The following is a 24,893-nucleotide window of genomic DNA, read 5'->3' as shown; positions in this document are numbered from 1 at the left end:
GGAATATAAGGGAAATTTTGTATATAATATGTAAGGGAAATTTTGCCTGATGTTTTTTTTTTCTTTTCTTTTATTGATTGCCTGATTGTTGAACATAAGTCACTTGACACAATTTTTATTTTCAAGGTAGACCAGCAAAGCCGGTTATTCAATAAAATGTCATTGATGAATTTTACAAGCAACAAATTTTTGATACTTCATGAGGATTGAAGTTTTAAAAATCACATGTATATGTTTTATTTTTATAATCTTGTGTATTAATTGTCTCCATTGTTCTTTTCTACCTTTATCTAATCATGGCACATGATTATTAACTTTCTGTAAAAATAAAATTAGTTATGAACTCTGAATGATAATTTTTCTTTTTTTAAATGAATATTTGGTAATAATTTGCAAGATTTTTTGTTGTTAAAAAATAAAATTTTACCTAAAATTATATTTTGTTTTCTTCCTTTTAGGTGTCAATTCTGTGTCACCTTCATCACCTCCACAATCACCCCAGTCTCCAAAATCGAATGATGCTATGCAAGATGATGATTCTCACTGTCATCCCATTCAAGGAGATGATCCAAATTGTCATCCAATGCAGGATGATGATCCAAGGTGTCATCCAATGTCAGACGATGATCCACACTGTCACTCTATGCAAGATGATGATAATCCGTTGCAAGATGACGATCCAAGGTGTAATCCCATGAGGAATGATGATGATCCAAGATGTAGTAGTCCAGTGCCTGATGATGTGTCAGATCATCCGTTATCACCACCAAGCTCATCTTCAGGTATTTTTTTAGTTTTCTCTGTATTTTTTAAACTTTTAATTGTGTATGTATGAGTTTACTTTTTACTTTTACTGATTTTGTTTGAATTTTCAAAATATGTAAAATTGTGTTCGAAATTGATGTTTTATTGTTTTGATTGATCTTAAAATGCAATGTTAAATACGTTTCGGAAAAGAAAATTACATTCAAATACAATAAACACTAAGAAACCAGCCATTTTCTTCTTTAAAGCTTCTTTTACCACTTTGATGTTCATAATCAAATGTCATCTAATTAAACCATAGAGATTAAGTGGCACTCATTAGGAATAAAATTTTTTGTGGATAGTTGGGACATCAAACATTGTAAAGGCTACGCAGATCCTAATCGCAGCATTACGCTGCCACCAGGTTAGATTTGCGCCAACTGTAGTTTACTTACCTCTATTTGTACATGTGTTTCACTTATGTATTTTCTTTCTCTCTGCCTTTTCCCCTCTAATTTTTAAAATCCTGCTATTTGCAAAAGTTCCAGATATAGCTTGTGCTAATGCCAACAAGCAACGATAAAATTAAAAATTTTAAAAACCATCAACTGAGTCATAACAAGAAGGAAAATGGAAAATCCTTTTACTATTAAAAATCAATTTCAATTATTTATTTGCTAACAAATAGAAACAAGCAACAGATAAAAATTTTAAATCATTGCGTTTAATTTCCTTATGGGTCAACAATGAATTTCGGTTATCAATTGCGTGAATAAAGGCTTAGCCATTTTTAAAATTGAAAAACTTTTAGAGGTTTTTAATTAATATTTTCGTTAATTAATGTCATCCAAAGATGCAACCTAGCTAAGAACACTCTCGATCAACTCTCCTTTCGAACAAACATTTTTTTTTCCAACATTGGTGCACCCGTTTAGGCGCTAGAGTACCACAAACAGATACACACACACACACACAGCGACACATCAAACTTGTAACCCCCTTCCTTTGTGCGTCGGGGGTTAAAAATAGCAAAAGATGGATTTTTGTTCCAAGGTGGGAAATTCTAGGAGGAGTTACATAATAATTACTTATCTCCAACTTTTGACTAGAAAGACGCATGGGTATCTGCGTCTTGTATCTGTATTGTCCATGTGAAGAGTCATAGCATCCTTCGGGGGGGGGGGGGGGAATCTGCCAGAATGTATAATTTTCATTTCCTTGCCGAAAAAAATGTCTAAGTAAAATATCTAAGTTTGACTTTTTTTAAATGCAGTTTTAAGAAATAAACTTCCAGTTATCTAAAAATTACAGGAAATTAAAATGAGCTAAAACCTTTCATTTTGTACTCAGAACTTTTGTGAAATTTTTGTTTTCCGTAAATTTTGTGAGGGATCTCTACGAGAATGGCTTGAAACATTTGCAAAAAATCTGCAGGATAGCACCACTGTTGCATATGGAAGGAATGGAGGTTATTTTTAGTTTGTAACATCTGCTGGAGGAAAACACACCTAGTTACAGCCAGATCATTCTATTTCTCTGTGTTTGGCAATTGTTTAAATTTAGAAAGTCATACAATTTTTAAAAAATGGATACGAGAGTATTTCGAATGTTGATTAAACATTACTTTATGAAAGACAATGTGCCTCAGAAGACTAAGGAGAAGCTTGACAAACATTATGTCTGCACCTTCGATTTGAACAATTTATATATGGTTTCAAAATTTTCAGAGTGGTCAAATAACAAAAACAATGCTGACTGTTCTAGAGGTCCTATCAAAGCCACTATACTCCAGAAGTCATTGATAAAATCTATGATATGAAAATAAATGATATGTTAGAAGTACTGTTGACCCCGCTTAATCGCGTAATGGATAAAGGAATACTCCACTTTTATACGAATAAAATATCCCGGAACCGAAAAATTTCCCATGCCGTAGGTGCAATGTTAAAAATCCCTGCTTAATTGAATAATATTTCTTAGAACTGACAGTATTTGTTTAAGCGGGGCCGACAGTATGTGGGTTTGCTAGTGCTGTGGTCATCTCTATTGAATGGATACATAATATTTTGCATTAATACGTAGGTGTGAAAAAGCTATCTACAAGTATTGCTGCAATTACTCCCAGTTGACCAAAAGCAAAATTGGGTTAAATATTCCCAGGAGAGCTGTTTATATGAAATTCACAGGGTTTTAAGCATCATTTTGTCACTGTGGATGAAACATGGAGACACCACTACACACCTGAGAACAATTAAAAATTTGAACTATAGATGGCCAGCAGGGAGTATGCTCCAAATAAGGTGACCTTCAAAGAAGGAAAGTTATGCCGACTGTCTTTTGGGATTGGCAAGGAATAATCCTTATTGACTGTTTGGAAAAAGCTAAATCAATTACAAGTACATATTATTCATCATATCATTATTGGATTGTTTGAAAATCTGTGTATATTCTTTGCAATAAATAGATGAAAAGCTATCTGGCGTTGAATTAACACATTCATTAGTGGTAAGAGTAACAATTTTCAAGTACTATGTCCTTTCTATATTATTTTAATGCAACATATCTTTTAAATATCTTTAATTCTTTCTCAAATATACTTTGGTTAAAACTTTTTTTTTTTTTTATTTGTAATGCAAATTTTAAAAATATGTGAGTTTAAGTGATTAGTTTATTTTTATTTATAGGAATGTTATTTTTCATATATTCTTCAATAAATAGTGTCACATATTCAAAACTTTTAATCAGAACTAGAGATGTGTCGTACATTAACAAACGGGTTAAAAAGAACAAATCTTCAAAATGAACAGTTCCCGTTTGTTCTCTTAAAAAATGAACGACTGTTCTTTTGAACATTGAGCAGTTTGGAGCATTTTATTGATGCACTTGTAATAAAATCATATGTTTTAAAAAATTACATTCATCTTCAAATCTTTAACTTTCAATCAGTCTCAAATTTCTTTTTTCTCAGTGAGGTATAATGCATTCATTTCAAACCTTTTTATGTTCTGCTTTTTATTCATCATTTTTCTTTAACCGTTGCACTTCATTCGCAGTTTTCCAATGTATCCATTAGTAACGTTTTGTGTAACTTGTTTGGGCTACTGACAAAATGCACACTTCCTGCCCCACGCAACTGCTAAAATCTTTCTCACGCTTTCTGTCGCCAAAATTATTTTTAAAAATGCCTTTTGATCAATTTTCTGACCATCCTTTAGTTTTCTATAACATCTCTATCAACTACCATCCACATTGATTTGGCTTTATTTTTAACTAACTTGAGGACTTCCAAGTTGCTTATTTTACATTCAATATCCAGTGATTTTAAAAAGGATTATTGCTGATCGGTACTGAGGAATAATTTTGTACCTCCCTAATAATAGGTGAGTCTGTTTTTTAAAATTAAGTTATCCAGTACTTTGGCTGAGTTACCGATGTATTTGTTGTTACTTTTTTCGTCATACATCTGGGATTCTCAAACTTTTCTGACTTGCGGCACCCTTTGAAGAATTAAGATTTTCTCATGGCACCCTATAATCCATCTTTATTTTTTGAGATAACTGCATGAAGTGTGATGAATAAGACTACCTTAAGGTTTGAAACCTAATAGCTCGTTCCTTTATGATTGTATTGATCCGGCTTTTGCACATTTATCAGTTGACTCATAAAAACAAAGGAAAAAAATTAATAAAACCAATTGAAAATTTAAGTTTTACTTATGTTTTTGGTCAGTTTCAGCAAAGAAAAGCGATCTGACCCCAAAAATGGAATATGGGTCACAATAAGGAATACTTTGGGCAAATTTTACTTCACGCAGAATTGAAGACAAAATTGCCAAAAAGTACTATCAAACTAAAACAAATCGAAAACATTTTTAATATCAGTATATATTAAGCCACATTTGATAACCTCAAAAACATTATCAAAGATTCCATGTTTGCTTCCATGTAAAGGAGAAACATCGATGGTCATATTTGGGACTACTAAAGATTCGTTATTTTCTGTTTTCTTTTTTGTCACTCCTGCGTGCAATTTGTGCATATATGTGCAGCACATACCTCACATGATCATCCTGTTACTCTGGTGTCATATCATAAAGACACCAGGGTGCTAAGAAGGCTAACCGCAGCTTTAACGGCCAACAATCTACTTTTCTAGGTTATCAAATCTCACAAAAAAAGAAGGTGCACCGCGGCATTTATCTCTGTGAATTCCTCAACTGTGTAAATTAGGCTACAAGAACAATAAACAACTTTTCTTTACACAAGCAATCTATAGTGAACCATGTAAGCAAAATTTTCAGCAGAGTAAGATCTGGTAGTTTTTGAACCACTGTTCTGTAATAATAATTGCTACATTTTTGCCTGGTTATTAAAAATTGCATTTTGATAAAGCTTTATCATCAGTTATGATTTCTGATGATGATGATGATGATGAAGTTATTTACGCGAACTTTTACTATTTGATATCAAAAAATGGAAGAATGGCTAAATTGGTCTATATCACCTTATTTGACAAACCCTCCGTAGATTATAACAGGAAATATCCAACGTTGTTTAGCACAAATAAACAGATTACAGAATACACGTGTTTAGGGGTTTCAAAGAACCCCCTTTTTCAATTCAAAGGTGTGAGTTTCTAGACACTTTGCAGCACTCAGTTTGAGAACCCCTGTTATACTGGTCTATTGGTAAAACTACACGGGAAAAATTTAATAACTGAATTTTTTGACATGCTGAAATCCTATCTGCGATTTTTGGAATGGAAAACATTTCTTCCCATTCGGCAACTGAGAAATGTCTTACAAAATGAACTAAAATTGCTTTACACATCTAAACCCGAATCAAGTTTTTTGACTCATTTTTCATAGGCATATTTTTTTACTTTAAGACAATTTTAGTTATGTTCCCTTCAAATAATATTACTGGTCTAATGAAACATATAGAATGTACGTAAGTATGTCATGCAGAGAGATCACCTGCAATTTTTTTAAATGAACGAAATCATTCAAATGAACAGGTTAAATGAACGGATCAAAAGAATGAACAATCCTCTGATGAACAGATCATTAAAAAGAACGACATTGCCCACCTCTAATCAGAACATTGTTTTAAATTATATCTCCAATCTTTTGATGGCATAAAAACTAACTGTTCTTCAAGATGTTTATTGATTATTTTGAATGCTATTCAGTCATGAAGAATTAATGTTGCTGTCTATTATTGTTTCTTTATTTAGGTCCTACTGTGAGTAATGCTGATACCCCCCCTTTAAGTAGATCCGTTTTGAACAGTCCTTTTACAACTCTAGTCCGACCTGAGCATACTTTTGCACACATACATCCACAAGCACAGGTATGTTTATCCTATCAATTAAGTGGAGATGCATTCTGAAAATAGTAAAATATAGAAAAAAAGACTAGAAAAATATAATTAGTTATAATCACTAGGGAATTCACATTCAGAAACAATATTCTCTGCGCAATTGTGTTTTAAGTTTACGCGAATGGTGTCTTCTTTTTTAGCACAACTTTAACCCGGGAGAACTCTCATCGGGCCTCTCAGGCCCGGTCATTACAAAACTACGCTGCCAAAAATCACCCCTTCAACGGAAATGAATGAGATCCACAGTAGCTGCGTTCGAGGTGACTTACATACTGACCACATGCTTTTCAGGAATGTACATTCCTGAACCCCCAGAAAATTCCGGTTTGTGCCTCAGAGGCCCGGAGCGAGCGCTCACGCTTTTCATTTCAGATTGTGAATATAAAGGAAGAGATTGTGAAATGCATCGCCATTTAAGCTACAAAGATGAAATGAAGAGGTTGCAGACCTTGTTGGTTGAGGTTTCAACTGATGAGAACTCCCTTAATGAAGATGATGAAGAAGAAGTTGACACAGAACAGTAAAGCGATCATCAGTAATGCTCAGAAGAAGATTTAGATTTATGTATCATAAAACTTTCTTAAACTTTACTTTTTAAAACATATTATAGAGGCTGTTTATCAATTTATAATTCAGTGTTGAAAACACATTTTTTTTTCTATTTTGCAAACTTAATTTACTGAAATAACCACTCCGGGCCTACGGAGTCCTCCGCGAGCGTTCGTGTGACGAAAAGTACCGTGAGTTCTCCCGGGTTAAACTTCATAAAAACATCCAGTTACTTTGTCAGATTTGAAATACAGGTGTATCCCTCGTATAACACAGTTAATTCGTTCCGTGTAGTATCGAAACCATGTTATATGAGACTTTTTTATAAATAGTTTTTTAACTTCTTTTTTAGTCTAATTAATTATGTACATATCATAAAAATCATGTCAATGTGTACCTTGTTGTATCGAAACCGTGTTTCATGTTGTATCGAAACCGTGTTGTAGGAGACCTTGAAATAATGTAAATCAAGGAATGTGTACCTTATAATATCGAGACCAAGTCATAAGGTGCAAATTTTTTAATAGCTTAAATTTTGGCTCAATAGAACATACAAATGAAAGCAACAGAACATATAAAGACCCACTGATTTAAAAGTAAGAATTGTTATAAACGATAATACTTAATTATTTTACATACCTCACATTAAAACTGTTATTCACAGTACGAAAAAACTTTATCCACTTTCTTTGCTAAGAACAAAACGCATTCTATAAGAAAAAAATCAAAGCTTTTCTATAGCTATAAAGTTCGTCTGAGCAACAACAAAACAAAATAGAAAATAAAATAATTAGAATAATTCTATTTATTTTATGTTTTGTTTCGACTACATTTTTTATTTATCCTTTGCCAAATTTAGCTTCTGTTTAATCTGAATGTTATTTTCTTACAATGCATTGGAAACAAAATAATATTCATCTTTTTGCTTTTAGAAGACTGATGAGAAAAATAAAGTATGTATTTAAAAGTTAAACATTCAATGTTATACGGGGAACCTAAACTTTTGAGCAATTTTTCGTAAAAGTTTCATAAAAACAAAGTAAAAACTTATTACAATTATTATCAGGGCCGTATCCAGAGGGGGGGCCTGACGGGCCCGCCCCCCCCCCCCCCCGAAACCCGAAATGTTTTGTACCGTAAAACAGAAGGGGGTTTTTTTTCTTTAAATTCCTAATGTCAGAAAAGGAAAATAACAAAGTTTTTTTTATTCTTAATTTTGCTACTATTCAAAATTTATAATATTTTGCAGAAATGCAAAAAAAGTAGTTCTAGTTCTCATTAGCTGCAAGGCACACTTGAAATTTAGACCTTCAATTAGGACTTCCTGCTCTCTTTCCCAATTCAGTTCAGGGAAGTCCAGGGTTAAAGCAGGCGCTTTGCCAGTTCGGTAGACCTTTCAAGTCTACCAAACTGACTTCTGTGCACTTCCTCCTCCAGGGGCTTGCACAGAAATTTTGGGGCTGTCACAAATGCTTCTTTTGGGCCCCCTCCATATTGTTTACCCATATTTTCAACCCTAGGTTTAAAAATATTAGGCCCCATTTAAGCTCGGGGCCGGGCCAACAGGTGTCACTTCTCCCCTCTGTGCACGCCCCGCCCTCCTCCCCCTAAAACTCTTATAAAACTTACACTGTACTGATTTCGAGCCGAGGACTCCTCAAAGGCGGTATACGCCCAAAATGTCGCGGCCAAAATGTCGCGGGCCAAAATGTTGCGGCCAAAATGTCGCCGTCCCAAAATGTCGCCGGTCCAAAATGTCGCCGTCCCAAAATGTTGCCAGTCCAAAATGTCGCCGGTTCAAAATGTCGCCAGTCCAAAATGTCGCCAGTCCAAAATGTCGCCGGTCCAAAATGTCGCCGTCCCGAAATGTCGCCGTCCCAAAATGTCGCCAGCCCAAAATGTCGCCGGCCCAAAATGTCGCCAGTCCAAAATGTCGCTAGTCGAAAATGTCGCCAGTCCAAAATGTCGCCAGTCCACAATGTCGCCGGCCCAAAATGTCGCCAGTCCAAAATATCGCCGGTTCAAAATGTCGCCAGTCCAAAATGTCGCCGGTCCAAAATGTCGCCGGCCCAAAATTCGCTAGTTCAATTGGTACGAAAAATTTAAATGTACGTCGATGCTTTTCAGCATAAAAGTTGCGAAAGAATATTAATTGCCTTTCAAAGTAAGTTCCTTCAAAAATTCCAAACGTTTTCTCTTGTCTTAATTCGTAAGCATCAGATTAATTCCAGAAAATTAATAGTTTTTAGAAAAACATACGTTTTTCTGTATACTATTAAGAACGTAAACATGCGAAAGGCTGCTGCAACGGATTTCTCTTTCTCGTTTAATCTGATTAATAATAATACTCAAGATGTAAAGCAAAGGATCAAGATGTAACGCAAGGATTCAGACAAAAAATTGGTATGGAAGTAAAACTAAACTGTTCTAAAGGCGAATGAAAGAATAGTGAGGCGCTATGTGAATATGGCAAGAGAATAGGCGGTTTGTATTTTTTGGCGTAATGAAGTAAAAACAAATAACTCCTTCACTCTAGCATATTATTACGGTAGCGACAGGTCAGTCATTTAGGGGATCAGGCGGAATGGCCCCCGACTTTGAATTTTTTTTTTATATATACAAGTGGAAGTGCTTTTTATAGCAATCCTATGAAATGTGCATTGGTTATATGCCCGTTATCCTCCCTCTCCCCTTTCACTAGAAAAATTCGAAATCACGGGCCAGGGTGGAAATCAAGTAGAAAGGTATCTTAATGAAATTTAATTTTCTCATAGATTTTTTAACATCACCCTAAGAACTGTAAAAAAAAAAACTGTACGTTTTCAGTGAGATATACGTTGGTTAAAGTAAGATCAAAACTGTTCTGAGACTTTTTCTGGAAATGAAACTGAAGAAGTTTAACAAGACTGCTCGAGACCTTCCTCTGAGAGGACATTTGTATGTCCTTTGCGACCGGGATTTTGGGACCGCAAAACAAATGTTTAACAGAGATGACAGATTATTGCCGTGGAAACTCTGTCTTATGAGTAAAATTCTGAAATTACGTCGAAATCTTCATTGTCAAATCTTTTGAAATCAATGAAACCCGTAATTGCTAAAACAGGTGTCTTTCACTCAGATTTTTGAAAAACGACTCTACGCGATGACAAATATTTTCAATTCTCAACATTCATGAAATTTATATATTCGATAGAACATCAAGGGGGACAATTTCAGAACAGCTATTTTATTAGAGGTTTTCAAGAGGATACTTTCACGCTTGCGAAGTAGCGCTTGTCAGTTGAATCACATTTTCCAATTTTAAATAGAAAAGAAAAAATTTCACAATGTAGGGTGAAATAACTGATATCAATGAGATTATTCAGATCAATTTTGACCTAGACTTATTTTTAAAATGAGTTTCAAAAAGTAATAGTTCTAGCTCAATATAGCTTGGTAATTCAGAAAGAAAAGAATACTGATAATAATAATAATAATAATAATAAACAAATAAGTTTTCCCCTCTCAGAAAAAAATGCTGTTTTAATTATTGAATTTTTACTACGCAAATTGTATAAGAATGCAAACTCAGTTTTTATTTAACACACACGCTAGTTAAAGTGCTACAAAAATGAGAGGAATACACGGCTAATTTAGATTTTATTTATATCTTGCTCAACCTCTCATATTTAAATTCAGTATATTTTTCATTGCTTATTTAATTACACTGACTCACGTAAACGATTACGAAACTCAACTTAGAACGAAAATAAGGCTTGTTTTCGTTTAATTTCACTTGCATACTACATTTTTGTATGAATCCTCGCATTACTTCTTGAGATATAGCAGTCACATAAAACGATAAAAAATATTCGGTGATCCATCCTTTTGGGATGACTGAAGCCAAAAATAAATGAGCAACTCGCCCTTTAAGATATACCTGTAGACCAAATTTTGTCTTAACCCTTGTACAGTAGACCCTCGTTTTACGCGGGTGTTATGTTCCACGGAAATGCTGCGTAAATCGAAACCGCGTAAATTGAGACCTAATATCAAAAATAGGGAATGGGTTCAAAATAGGGATTAGGTTCCGTAGATAAAAAAATACTTCATTCTAGTGATGACTAATTGTATGAAAAGTTTAATGTGTACTTATATCGATTTTTATGCATAATATGCATAAAGAAAACAAACTAATTTCGTGTTCTGTTTATGAAGAAGAGCTGGCTATGATAGTCTTTTGGTAGTCATTAAGAATTTTTCCTCTAATTCTTTGCTGAGCATTAACGCATCCATGACCACTTGCGTCATTTCCTTGATAAAATCTTCCTTTACTAACAAATCAGAAAAAAGATTATTTCTTTTGTCTACGAATGGTTCAAAATTTTCAATGTGAGCGTTTTTGGTTGTGTGTCACCGGAGTCGGTATCCTCGTTGGTTTTGACCTCCTTTGTCACTCCTAAAAGCTCTTCTTCCAGTGAGTTCTGAACTGTGTGAGTTTAATCATTTTACTTCTATAATGGAAAAAGCTCTGGAACCAATCGCATAAAATGTCTCCAAGGACCCAAGTTCGATTATTAGCACGCCAAAATGCAGTTAGTTACGAGTAATTTGCAATCTATAGGAGCTTGGGTTTTGAAAGAGAGGAAAATGTTACCTGTTTGCATTGCCGCATCAGCGTAAAACCGAAACTCATCTGCGTAAATAAAATAAAAGTGTCAAATCTTCAACCGCGTATAATCGAAACCGCGTAAAATAAACCTGCTGAAAACGAGGGTCTACTGTATTACTTTTTGAGATATATCAGTCACAGATAAAAAAAAAGAAAGGAAAAAAAAACATTCGATTGCTCCACCCTCTGGTGTTATTGGCCCCAAAATCTGTCCCCCTGCTGCTTCCTAACATTTTATTTGATTCCGTTCATCATTTTTTGAGCAATGACAGTCACGCATATCGATGAAAACGTTCAGTTACTCCACTATCTTGAACGAATGGACGCAAAAAAAACCACGCAGCCCTAAATCATATATGGGTACTTGCGGGTATCGTTCGAATTCTTACCACAGGTTTTGACGTAGAATGGCCCCAAAAAATCGGTCACATACAAACGCACACTTTTCTTGAAGAAAAATTTTAAAAAAGTTATCGAACGTCAGAACTGAACGTCGTCAGAACGTTTTACAGTTGGTAGATAGCGAATCACAAGAAATAAGATAACGTAACGCTTGTATTCTATTTGTTTGCTGAAAAACAGCCGAGAGTTGCGTATCAAAACGGAATAATCTTTTTAGAATTCATCAAAAAACTCAGTTCAGTCCCATTTTTAACGAAGACATTCATTAAAGGCAGTAAACATTTATTCTGCAAATTTGGTGTTAAACAGCATTTTTGTACATTTGCATTTTTCTTACCAACTGAATGAGCGAATTTTGGTTCTACGACATTTTGGCCCGGCGACATTTTGGCCCGGCGACATTTTGGACAGGCGACATTTTGGCCCAGCGACATTTTGGACCGGCGACATTTTGGACTGGCGACATTTTGGGCCGGCGACATTTTGGATCGGCGACATTTTGGCCTGGCAACATTTTGGGCCGGCGACATTTTGGACCGGCGACATTTTGGACCGGCGACATTTTGGCCTGGCGACATTTTGGACAAGCGACATTTCGGCCCGGCGACATTTTGGACCGGCGACATTTTGGCCTGGCGACATTTTGGACAAGCGACATTTCGGCCCGGCGACATTTTGGCCGCGACATTTTGTCCCGCGACATTTCGGTGGCGACATTTTGACCCCAAACCCTCAAAGGCTGGGCTCCTAGTTTCCGATTAGGCGAGTATCTTGTTACCAAGATGTGCCAAATTCAGCTCCTTGATACATCCTGAGTAAAAAATGAAAAAATCACGATTCTCGCGTTTTTGTAGCATAATTTTCAAGATCATTTTTGTGACTGATATGTTTCTTGTCTTGCATTTATTTAATGCCGAATTCAGTATCGTGGAAGTTCTTTTGTTATTGCTTGTTTTTTCTCTTACTTCTACTGCATACTGTTAATACCTTTAGTATGAGGGGAAAAAAAAACACTTACTCTACTCTCTTTCATTTTCTGCACTACTTGTGATTGAAAAAAAAAGTTTGTTTCGAGAAATATTTCCTTGCATTTATTTTTAACTTAAAACGGGTGTGTCTTACAAAGTTATAATCATTTTGTAAGACTGTGCAATCAACTTCTGAAAAGTGTAAATAAAGAGCTTCAAATAATTTCAACTGTTCGAGAGTCTTTGAAAATTATTTAAGTTTTTGAAATTCCTTGAAAAGTTCTTCAATTTTGTATCTTATCAAGAAAATAAAGTATGAATTGTCCAAATGGCTAGAATATTACTCTTCTGTTCTTATTTTCTGAATGTCTACACCATTTCTTTTAAACTATTTTGTACAATTTTCATACTGTATGGCATTTAATGAAAAAAAATGGGAGTAGGGTTAGTGATCAAAAACAAACTTCACTAAAAGCCGATGTGAGCAGATGACTGGGTGCTTCTCTTTTCTCCTCTCTCATTTTTCCTCTCTGTCCATTAAGTTCCATGATTTGTCGAGCAAGTAATTTTTATTTTATTTGATCTTGATTTGCAAAAGAATGTAACTAATGTAAAAGTCTTCTATGTTAACATTTTTATGCGTTTGTTGTGTCTATATATACTATATGTGTGTGTGTGTGTTAGGGCAATGTGCTAATCCGGGCCCCTCCCGAAAAAAAATTCTGGATACGGCCTTGATTATTATCATGCATTTTTTAACAGGGTATTGAACAAAAATGAAACTCCTTTTTTGAAAATTCATGTTACATCAAAACCGTGTAGTTATAAATTCAAGTTTTGTACCGTGTAATATTGAAACCGTGTTTTAATAAGCGCAAATTTGGTACTGTGTAATATCAAAACAGTGTTGTAGAAGTATCGTGTTATACGAGAGACGCCTGTACACCCAAACCAGTTTTTATGCGGTGGATAGGGACTGCATAAAAATAAAATTGTTCGAAACTTCACGAGTAGCTGTAAAAAGTTGTTTTCGCATCACAGTTTTAAAAATTAAATTTATGCGGTGGATAGGGACCGCATAAAAATGGTCTGACGTAGAAAATAACCCAAAATGTTATATTTAAAACGAAATCAAAATAAACCAAGTGATGATAATTTTTGCCGACTCCCGAAAAATTTCCCAAATAAGGAAATTTTTGGGAGGTCACAGTGACTTCCCATCGGAATGCCCCTGTTGTCTACTACTACTTCACACTTGTTTCATATATAGTTTCCGCTCGTTTTATAAATAATTTTCATATACCGCACAAAAAAAATTGCACAAAAAAAGACCGCACAAAAACAGGTTTTGGTGTAAAAAATTTCTTAAGATGTCAAATTTGTATTTAACCTATGTCCTAGATCACAGGCATTCTTCTTGTAAACCTTGCTATTTTTAAGAAATTCCATGGGGCACCATTGAACTAAATAATGTAACTGGAGAGACATCTGACAATATTTTATTGATTTGAAAGAAAAAACCCACAAAACTTAACCCCCAAGAAACCAAAACTAGAATGGACTTTTCCTTAATAAACTTAGCTTTAATGTGCATAATTAAAAAAGATTACTGAAATTTTCCAGCGCTCATGTATATGTTTTGCATGGAATTAAGTAATTCCAACAGCTTATGTGTAGAGAAAGAGATGTGGGGGATATACCTTTGAAAAAGACACTAGTAGTAGCTACCTACTAGGTGTAAAATTTTGCAAAATGCAATCATTTAAGTGACACAAGTAGTTATGCTAGTACAAGTTTTTGTTAAATATTTTTTTGCTTATTATTTATAACTCACTAAGTTTTGCCACAAATGTATATTATGCATTTAAAAGGAAACTTGTCAAACGTTTTATTCCTTAGCATGAGAATGATTAGTTTAATGCTAGTTCAAAACTTTGCCATCTTTTTCCATAACTGATTCTTCTCTTTTTGCAAATACGCATCGCACCTTTCTGTAAAATTATGCACTACTCATTGTTTTTTTACTTTTAACCCAGCTTGCAATGTGTATTCATGTATCAAGACAGATAGCCTAATTATACCTTCATGATTTTACAGCTTTTCTCATACCCAAGTATCAGTCCTGTCAGTGGCTTGAGTGGGGTCATTAGCCCAACAAGTCTGTCAATGTTTACATCTCCTGTGACAACCCCTCGTACAACTCCAAGAACTACACCCATTCCTCGCTGGAGTGGTCAGTTCGTGTCATTAGATGATAATATTGATTACACTGTTATGGCTGGACTTATGCATTGCAATACATCAGACTCAGACCCTCCACATATAATAGGTGAGTGTAAACATTTACGGATATTTGAAAGTAAAATGTGTTTTGTTGAAGATGATAGATAAAATGTGAGGAAAGATAACATACAAATGTAATGGAACTTGAACATATTTCTTATTTACATGCCTTGGAGATTTCCTAAATTTTGCTGTATTAATGCAAAAACGATTTTTTAACCGCTTCCTATTATATCCTTGAAAATAATAAGAATTGCCCTACAAAAACAACACATTTGTATACCCCTTTTCCCCTAAAAAATGATTGGTGCCTTTTTGCCTGGAACCATGTCTTAAAAAATGCAACAAAAACTATTCTCTAGAACTACTTTTAATTCAATTCAATTCAATTCAATTCAATCTAAAGTTACCTTGACTCTAATAGTCTGCTCTGCTTATTCAAATGAGAGGCGATATTTTACTGATTATTTGACTGCATTTCGTTCGTCCTATGGTGTTTTTATGAGGATAAGCAGCACGCAATAAATCTACAAAATTTGAATGACCTATTGATTGAAAATATCTCTTTTCAATCTGTAGAAAATTGATATGATTGAAGAGCATTGGGTGCAGTGTCAGATCTGCAAGTTTTACAGACCAGAGCAAAAACTTAAAGCTGCTGTGCTTACCCATCTTCTTTCAAGTTTTTATGTCTGATTTTAATGAAAAAATAACGCAACTTGGATGAATTTGCCGTCCCTAAAAAGTTGCCACCCGGGGCAAGAGCTTTGGTTTCCCATCGATCTGGCATACATCCCATTGTGGTGCTGTAGGTAATTTTAAAATGAAACATAACAGTTATCAATGTCAATACAATAGCTTTTTTTATATTTCCATAATTATAGTACATTAAATCAAAAGTACATCAAAAATATGTAATAGGTATTTTCTCACATTCATGAGCATATTAATCTTGCAGCAGGAGTTAAAATGGAGGGAGCAAGTCCAATCATTGGCTAAGCAAAAGCTAGGGCAAAGAGCTCAAGTCATGTGATTCAATAACAGCGAATGGTTGACACGCTTTGCTTGAAACTGGCGAATGAAACCTGATTTCTTCCAATGCTTTGCTTTAAAATCTCTAACGTGACTTGGGATCTTTCTTTCACGAATGAAAAATCTTCACTCCCTCCATTTTATCTCTTCTCAATGATAATAATGTGTGTTGCTTTAATAGCTAATAAAATATACCACAGACAACTAGAGAGATCTACATTTATATGAAGGTTTTTGTTTGTTTGTTCAAGGAGAAAAGGTAACCTATGTGACATTTATATAATAACCTTGATTTATTGATTTTTTTTTTCACTAAACATACAAGGAGAGTTGAAGACTAATTAAAGTTCGATTAATAGTTAACATATTGCAAATAATATTTTGTTTTACACAACATCACACATTTATATAAACATAATTTTACTTTTTTTTAAAGGAACATATGAAGATACAGTATAACTTTGACTGAAGGGTACCCGATTTTAACGATTTCCTCAATTTAATGATACTTTTCACTAGTCCGGATTTGACTGCATTGAATGTCTCTGCTGCTGGATTTAATGATATCTCGATATCTTTAACGTAAAGATAACTTTTTCCAGCAACTTGGCAATTGTTAAATCGGGGATATCCAATGTACATTAAGAATCAATGTTTTGATATATGCATAAATATCACAACATTTTTTAACATTGCTAAGTTCATACGAAGCACTTTTTTGATCTAATGTTTTCATGCAGTGTATAAGAGTGAAATTCTTTTAAAAAATACAGTCAATTTGCAATAACTTTAAATCTTACAACTGGAACATTACCATAACTTGAAGTTTTCATCAAGTCCTTTAATTCCCTGCTAATTAGTGTCTATATCTCGAAGTTAACTACCTTTAACTCGAAGTTTTTTCAAAGATGAGTGGAAATTTATTTCAAAAGGACAAAAAAAAAAAAAGTGACTATGAGAGAAAAATGCATTCACCTTCACTTGCAATTCCTGCACAATAGATCTCTAAAGCATGAGCCAAGGTGCTAATGTGCCTGTTGAGGTAATGTGCGAAAAAAGAATTACAAGTGCAGAAATGAGTTAGCTTGTTTCTTTTGTTGTACTGTACTGTTTACACTGTGACATGTTGCAGGGCTACTAATTTGCTTTTAAGCTGACAAGTTAACTGATTGTACCTTTGTTCGAAGGCTGACCAAAGTTAAGATGAGTTCACCTTCATTCTTTAGTTCTATCATTTGCTGATAAGTTTTCAAAAAACAGAGTGAGTTTTATTTACTACTAGCTGTACCCGACGCGCATTGCTACGCCAACAAAAAAATACATCATTATCCTGATTTTCATGACAATCGGTTGAACAGGGCAGAAGTTGCTACTGCAGTTCCACCTGGTGGCGAGTGGCTTCAATGAGCATATTATGCACCTTCTCCGTGGAAAAATACATATATATAGCAATTTTCATAATAATCGGTCCAGGTATCAAGTGAAGCCGTGACTACACTCAAATTTTGTACTCACGCAGTTTGCAAGATCAATCAATCGCTAAAAATATCAAATAGAAAAAGTTTTAAATCCCCCCGTTGCATGAAAAGCCATAAAACAATAAAGAAAGAATTTATTTGTTCAGACTCAAGAAAATGGCAACAGCTAACTTCTTATCAATGAGATCTTTCACGTGAATTAATTTCTGCAGCTAATAATTTTATTCGTATTTTTCCAATGGATTGTGACTTAAATTGGAATAAAAAAGGAACTACCGATCGGATTTTTTTCGAACTGCTCTATAAACATTCCCAGTACCAAAAATAACAAACGGTGAAAGTTTCAGCCAAATCTGCCAGGTAGTTTTTGAGTTCATGGATGACATACAGACAAACATTCATTTTTATATATATAGATTAAAGATGTCGAAGCAAGTACTCTGTCTATGATATTTAAAGAAAAAGATAAACTTCTAAAGCTGTTGAATCCATGAACCCAAATTTCTAAGAAATGAAGATGAGCACCTTTCCTCAAGTTGAATCAACTCTTTTCACGTGGTTCCAGTTGTATCGAAATCAAAACCATGCTTTTGATTTTTTCTCACAATATTTTTGATTAAAGTGTACATTTTATGCTTAAAACTTTTAAGTTCTCTAATTTTGTCTGTTATATGTACATATTAAATAAAATATTCGATGGTTTTTGATATTAAAATGTGGAAAACCGAAACTAGAGGTAAGTCGAACTTCTGATAAGTCCAAGTTTGTCGTCGGTCCATTTAGATTGGAGTTATCATGAATTGATTGTATATTGATGTTTTGATTCAACTGTGCTGTTCCACTGGACAACACAACAACAACATTGATGTTTTAGTCTTACATTTTTAACTTATAAAATTAACTAATAGTAGAATTATTTATAATTTTTAATTTCTTAAGTTAAAGTTCATTTAAATTTGAAATCTTATTTAAGTTGTACTAATTACATTACACATGAGAATTAATGTTCTTTGATGAAAGCAAAATGTAATGTATGAACATGTGGCTGATATAAATACTGAATCCATTTTAGAGCGATTTTTTCCTGTTGTGCATTCAAATGATGCTGTGGATGCAAGCAGCCAAACTGGGACTGCATCACCTATTCCCATGAAGTCAGAACCATCTTAAATCAGAAAAAATATTTGCACCATACACTAAACACAGCTGTGGTATCACTCAATTTACTCAAGCAATATCAATGCTTTTAAATTTAATTAGATTATAATGTAGGACATACTTTTAACAGATTAATAGCAGATAAACTGTGTTAATATTGGAAAGCAAACTTAGTGAAACTTCCAAAGTTTATTGGAATCAATTTTGCCTAGCCCTTATGTTGTTGAAAATTTATGAATGATCTAAATTGAATGTAGGAAATTATTTTACAAAAAAAAAAAAAAAAAGAGGGGGGGGGGATGATGCTCAGTATTGTTGCAAAACAAATTTTTTTTTTTTCGTTACTGCTTATGTTTTTTTGGATTTACTTGTGAAAATAATATCATGTCCTAAAAAGTTCTGTTTGATGTAAAAAAAATATATGAATAACATTATAATAAAAATAAATGATTCAGCGGCATATTTATTAAACAATGAAAAAGTAACACAAATCAATATTCATATGCATTAAATAAATTATTGTGAACTTTTTCTATTAAATATCATGTTATCAAGTACAGTCAAGCCCGCCTATCAGAATATCGGTTAAAAGAATATCCCGCTTAATATAACACATTTTCAAGGTACCAAACGAATGTCATGTGTTATTTTTATCCTGGATAATGGAATATCTCGCTTATTAGAATATTATTTTGTGGCAAAATGGCTATTCCATTGTTCGACTGTATATGTTCACAAAATAATCTTTAAAAAACTTCAGTCTGAAAATTTTTTCAAGCAAATTCTACAATGTTTATATATATATATATATATATATATATATATAATATAGAAAAAAGTAAAGAAACGACTATGTGGTGAAATTCCCATTGGATAAGTTGCACACAGTCGTTTTAAAAATCATTTTGGTTTGAAAATTATTTTTGATTTAAAACTCTTCATTTATTTATTTATTTTTTTATTTTATTTTATTTTATTTTTATTTATTTATTTTTTTTTATTTATTTTTTTTTTTTTTTGCACTATATTTGAGCATAATTACATGAAAATTTACTGACTGTGCTGAATCAGCTTAGTTGATACAAAAGATCAATAGTAATAACATTATAAAAATGATTAAAATTATTAATTTAAACTGTGGAAGTTTTACTGTATGATCAGAGCTAAGTGGAAAGTATTTTGTAACCTAACAATTGCCTCAATTTTAATTTATTAATACTAGAAAATATAGCTTGTACTTAACTATTTGTTTAATTAAGTTAAGCACATGGAAAAAGCATCTTGCGTTATTGAGCATCTATTTGCAGTTGAACTTTCTTTTCCTGACAACCACATGAAACATCATCTAAAGACTTGTACTTGCAGTATACAATTTTAAAGTTTAGTGACTTTGGATTTGATGTCCATACTTTATTTGCAAACCTCGGTTACAACGAGGTTTAAACTGTTTGGAGCGGTTCAAATTTTTCTTTTCAGCTAATGTTATTTTATAAAAATAACAGAGACTTCTGAAACAAGTTTGTTGGAATTTGAAAAGGGATTAATGATTTTTGTTGAATTGATCAGGAGTTAAAGTATAGTAACATGAAAGGAGGCATATTATGGCTGTTTTATACTGCAGTTGAATGATTATTGTAAGTTTGTCCGGTTAATGTCAAATATATAAACCCTCTTCAAATCTCTTAGAATAAAGGATAATTTGAAGAAGGTGTATACCTTATGCTACCTCAGTTTTACAGCCATTAGGTTAAGGTATGGTTTTTAGTTTTAAGAAATATAAATTGTATTTGCAAAATTGGATTAAAGCAATTGACAAAGGGGGTGATTTTCACCCAACTCTTAAACGCTGTTGGTCATTTTTAGAAAAGCTAGAATGATGTTACTGAAACTGCAATTGACGCAACAAGAAACGAAAAGATTAAACAAATAAGTGATGTGCACCCAATCTTTGGGTACCTGTAGCTCAGGAAGCAGATGAAATTTTAAAAAAGTGTTGCTTTTCTTGATATCTTGGTAGCTTCAAAAAAGAAAAAAACAGATGTCGCCATTGATCATATTAGAACCAGTAGATATGGAATGACTCAAAACTATGTTATACTTAAGTGAGAGAAAATCTATACTTTTATATATATATATATATATATATATATATTATTTGTGTGCATATTATATCCCTGGAAGTAGTTGCTTGAATATTTCTAAGTTTTTCAACCATTGAAATTGTACAAATTAAGGAAATTAACCCCTACTTTTTGGGGTCGAAAATCACTATATTCTGAATTGTGATACAAATTTATTTTCTTGCAAGAAATGTTTTAAAACTTTTTTTGCACTATCCCTTCATGTTTTTTTTGTTATTCTATTTGCAAAAACGTAAGCTTGTGTAAAAATGCTTTTACAAAAAATTGCATCTTAACTCCTAATGATTCCAAAAAGTTTATGAATAAAAAAAATTAATTTAAAAAGGACTATGAAACAAGTTCTTAAAAGTTCGTTTATTTTGGATATTTTCCACCTGGCTCTGTTGTTGCATTTTGCCTGACCAATCTCATTGAGAAGCAGTTGCTTTTATGCAAGCAACATTCACATAATTTGGTAATTTTAGCCAAAGGTATCATCTGTGATACTTTAGCATTGCAAATATATTCATATATACATAAATATATTACATGTAGATTACTTTATAAAAAGGTTTTATAGTGTAATGTTTAAATTTAAAGTTTGTTGTGTGAAATATATTGTTGATTGTTTTTCTTTCTTTGTTACTGCATTTATGTGTCAAGTTTGTGCCAGAGAAAAGGTTTTATATGCCAGTTTAGTTGAGCTTTCATAGTTAATTCATTTGTTTTCTAAAATGATTTGTGTTTTGTATTTTATGTCTCGACTTATCTTTCTCAAGATAGCTCTGGTGTTGTTGTTGAATCCTTATTTTTATTTTATTTTTTTACCAAGCTAGTCATTCAAAAAGAAAAAAAAAGAAATATTTTCCCCCTGTCATGATTTTATTTTAAGTCATGGTAAATAATCTATTTATTTGCTTTACCACTACTTACAGAAAAAATAAATAATCTAATTAAAATTCCCAGCAAGTGTATTTAAACTACATGTGCTTGTTTTGCACTCATTTAATTAACTCTTACTTTGATATCTTAAAGAAATACAGAGCTATCTATTTTTCACATAATTTAATTGCTCTTCCACAAAAGGATTTTTTTCCTTAATATGTTGCTCAAAGCATTGTAAAAATGCATGTGGTATATATTTATAGAGATAAAAGCTCTTGTGCATGTCACGTATTTTTTGTATTACAAATTACTTATTACTTTTTTAAAATGTCTGGTTGCAATAAAAATAGATGTAAAAGTGCGCACAATAAACTTTAGATCTGTTAAAGGGTTTAATTTATTTTTCATAGAGAATTTGCTCCTTTGAAGAAAGGCTTGGTATTATTTGAATCACATATGTTTTATGAAGTTTATTTGGTATATTTGTATACATCAAGTTATTATTATCATTTGAATAATCTGAACATTAAAAGTGTTTCTCAATATATTCTGTTATATATCTTGCATTTTGAAATCATTGATTTTTGTTGACTAATATCCAAATTGTTGCATTCTGAAAGCATTGTTTAAGTTTCTAATGTAACTTTAAATTTTTTTCAAGGCCTGTGTCTTATTAAAAATTTAAACATAAACTTACATTGATTAAAATGTTAATATTGTTGAAGCATTTCGTAATTTTTATGATTGAAATCTTTCTCATTTGTATTACAAATTGGTTTATAAGGTCTAGTTAGGATGCAATAATTGCATCATTTAATCTAAACTATAAATAATACTTTTAGCTATTTATATTCTAAACCTTTCAAAAACCTTTTATCATTGAAATTTTGTGTTTTTAGAAAATTAGTTTCACTTTAGTTCTGGCTATTGTTATTTTCTATTTATCTAGACATAGATAATTGTTTAGCCTTTCTAACCTGAATCATACAGTATTTACATGCAAGATATTTTGTTCTTCAGAACAGTTCCAAATCCTGATTCCAAAGAACAAACTGCTTCTAATTCAGATACTGTCCAGCCCAAGCTCAAAAGGTTAAGTAACTAAAATTTTACAAAACAGATTCTTTCATTCTTTTTCAGTGTGAAGTAGTACTGTATACTTTCACTTGCACTGCAGAAAAAAAAACACTATTACTTCTTACTAGAATCAATTGGACCTTTTCCTGTTTTGATCCTCTGTCAGTCCGCAACCCTATGCCCGGGATCACCATTGCATCCTCTGATTGTTTTACATATTACCCCAGCTTTATGTTGGTGATAAAAAAATTTTTAATCTAATAATATGTTATGTGAAAGTTGTTTCATTTTTACTATTTACTTTTTTACTACTACATTACCATATTAATTATAACAACATTATAATTATTTAACATTACAATTACCATAATTTTTGTATGCGTATGTACAATTTCAAAAGCAAGTTGTTGATCAGATTGGTTTCAAAAATAAAACTTAATTTGCATTTTTAAAAATGATAAATGAGTTTTCTGATTATATATAGCAACTTTTCTCACTAATTAAAATATTGCACTCGGGAAACAAAGAATTTTTTTTTCCTTCCAAAAGTTTATTTTCTATGTGTTATTTATTACCCATATTTTTCCAACTGCATTTCATACTATTGTAACACTAATGTAATTATGTTTTAATCACTCTTGTAATTACGTTTTAGTTCTTGCTACATTGAATGTTTATCAATAAAAATATTCAGTATCATCTATCTCAACATAAACTTGATGAAGTATTTTAAATTTTCTTTAATAAAAGTTCATGAGATATTTGCTTTAAATTTCAACTTATTGCCATGCATAGGTTTTCACACTTTATTAAAGAATGACAATATTTTTCTGTACCTCTAAAGAGGGATTCAATAAAGATGTGCTAAGATTCAAAATGTGAACCCAAATGCAAGTCATTAAATAAAATATTGTACATTTTATTTTTTAAAATACTAGTCAGTTCTTTACTTATTTGATTTTCTATTTTTAATTATGATTTGTCTCATTGAAAGTTTTACAATAAATAAAATTAGAATATTTTGATCTTGTAATGAGTTGCCATTTAATTTAATGTTGCAAATTTTTTAAAAGTGTCAACATTTGCTTGTAGTATTTTCAATTTTTTAACTTCCTTTATGTAACAACAATAATTTTCGTTTAAAATGGAGTTAGATTGCAATACTAAGACTTAATGTTAATAATCACAAATTTGATCATACATAAAGGGATCAAAATTTGATCTTGAAAGTTTCATTATTTAAAGAAATTCTGTTGAACATTATTTGCTATCTTTAGAGTTTTTTTATGATTTCTTAGAACTATCTTGATATAAAAGAGTTCGTTGAACAGTTTGAACAGTAGTTGATGTAACGTTTTCAAAATCAAGTTTTTTTATTGGGCTGTCCAGTATTATAAAGTTTTTACGCGATAGTCTTATCAATGTTTTTACTCTAATTCATAACAGGAAAAATAATGTTGAATATTATTATAAAAATTTCCACTTCAAATGCGTGTATTTCTGTCATACTGTATTGCTATGTCAGCAAAATATAACTATTCAGCTAAGAATTCCTTTTTCTCTATGAAAGCTCTAGAAATCTTATTTAAAAAATTAAATTTGAAAGCTGGTTCATGAGGGTCACACATTAGGTATTTCCATAAACTATCCAGCTTAACAAAGTCTATTTTATTTCATTAATCTCTGGTGCTTTCATTTTTCTTAAACTTTGATTGTCTCCATTCCATAATTTTCCTTAATTTATTTCTTATCAGGTATTTTCAGTCCACTTAGATTCAATGTTTTTAGAGGTTATTACTTGAGGGTTTTTAATTTTATCAATATTGTCCATGTAGATTCTGTGTGATTAGTAAACGGCGCTCAGCTGTTTCTATTATTCCTGAGATTAGTTTACTACTATTTTAGATATGTTTGACAGAGCCCTTAAGTATTAAAAAAATGTAAATCCTTTGAAGTCCTTTAAACTGACCAAATTGAACACAAATACTCTCCCTTTCCTCAAGCCATTTCTTTCTCAACTTTACGACCCGCTTTCGCCACCTCCTTAATAGAGACGAAACCAGGACAGGAAATGCTGCAATTCTACACCACAGCTAGGAGTAAGCAATTAAATGGTCTCTTGTGTCCAGTATCCATCTTGGGGGAAAGGAAAGTTTCCTGGT

General features: G+C 32.4%; 1 protein-coding gene across 1 annotated transcript in view; it reads left to right on the top strand.

Annotated features, from left to right (window-relative positions):
- LOC129235211 (nuclear factor 1 C-type-like) overlaps positions 1-19,415 on the top strand; it is a 64,658-nt gene extending 45,243 nt beyond the window's left edge. The window contains exons 12-16 of the mRNA XM_054868920.1: positions 459-782; positions 5,971-6,098; positions 14,796-15,031; positions 15,957-15,963; positions 18,566-19,415. Coding sequence (XP_054724895.1) covers positions 459-782; positions 5,971-6,098; positions 14,796-15,031; positions 15,957-15,963; positions 18,566-18,661 — 791 coding nt within the window. The 3' untranslated portion in view covers positions 18,662-19,415. The remainder of the gene's footprint in view (positions 1-458; positions 783-5,970; positions 6,099-14,795; positions 15,032-15,956; positions 15,964-18,565) is intronic.
- Positions 19,416-24,893: the final 5,478 nt, after the last annotated feature.

Source organism: Uloborus diversus, chromosome 1 (genome assembly GCF_026930045.1).
Source record: "Uloborus diversus isolate 005 chromosome 1, Udiv.v.3.1, whole genome shotgun sequence".
NCBI lineage: Eukaryota > Metazoa > Arthropoda > Arachnida > Araneae > Uloboridae > Uloborus > Uloborus diversus.
The sequence above is the reverse complement of the archived record's forward strand: the minus strand, read 5'-3'. Positions and strand labels throughout refer to the sequence as shown.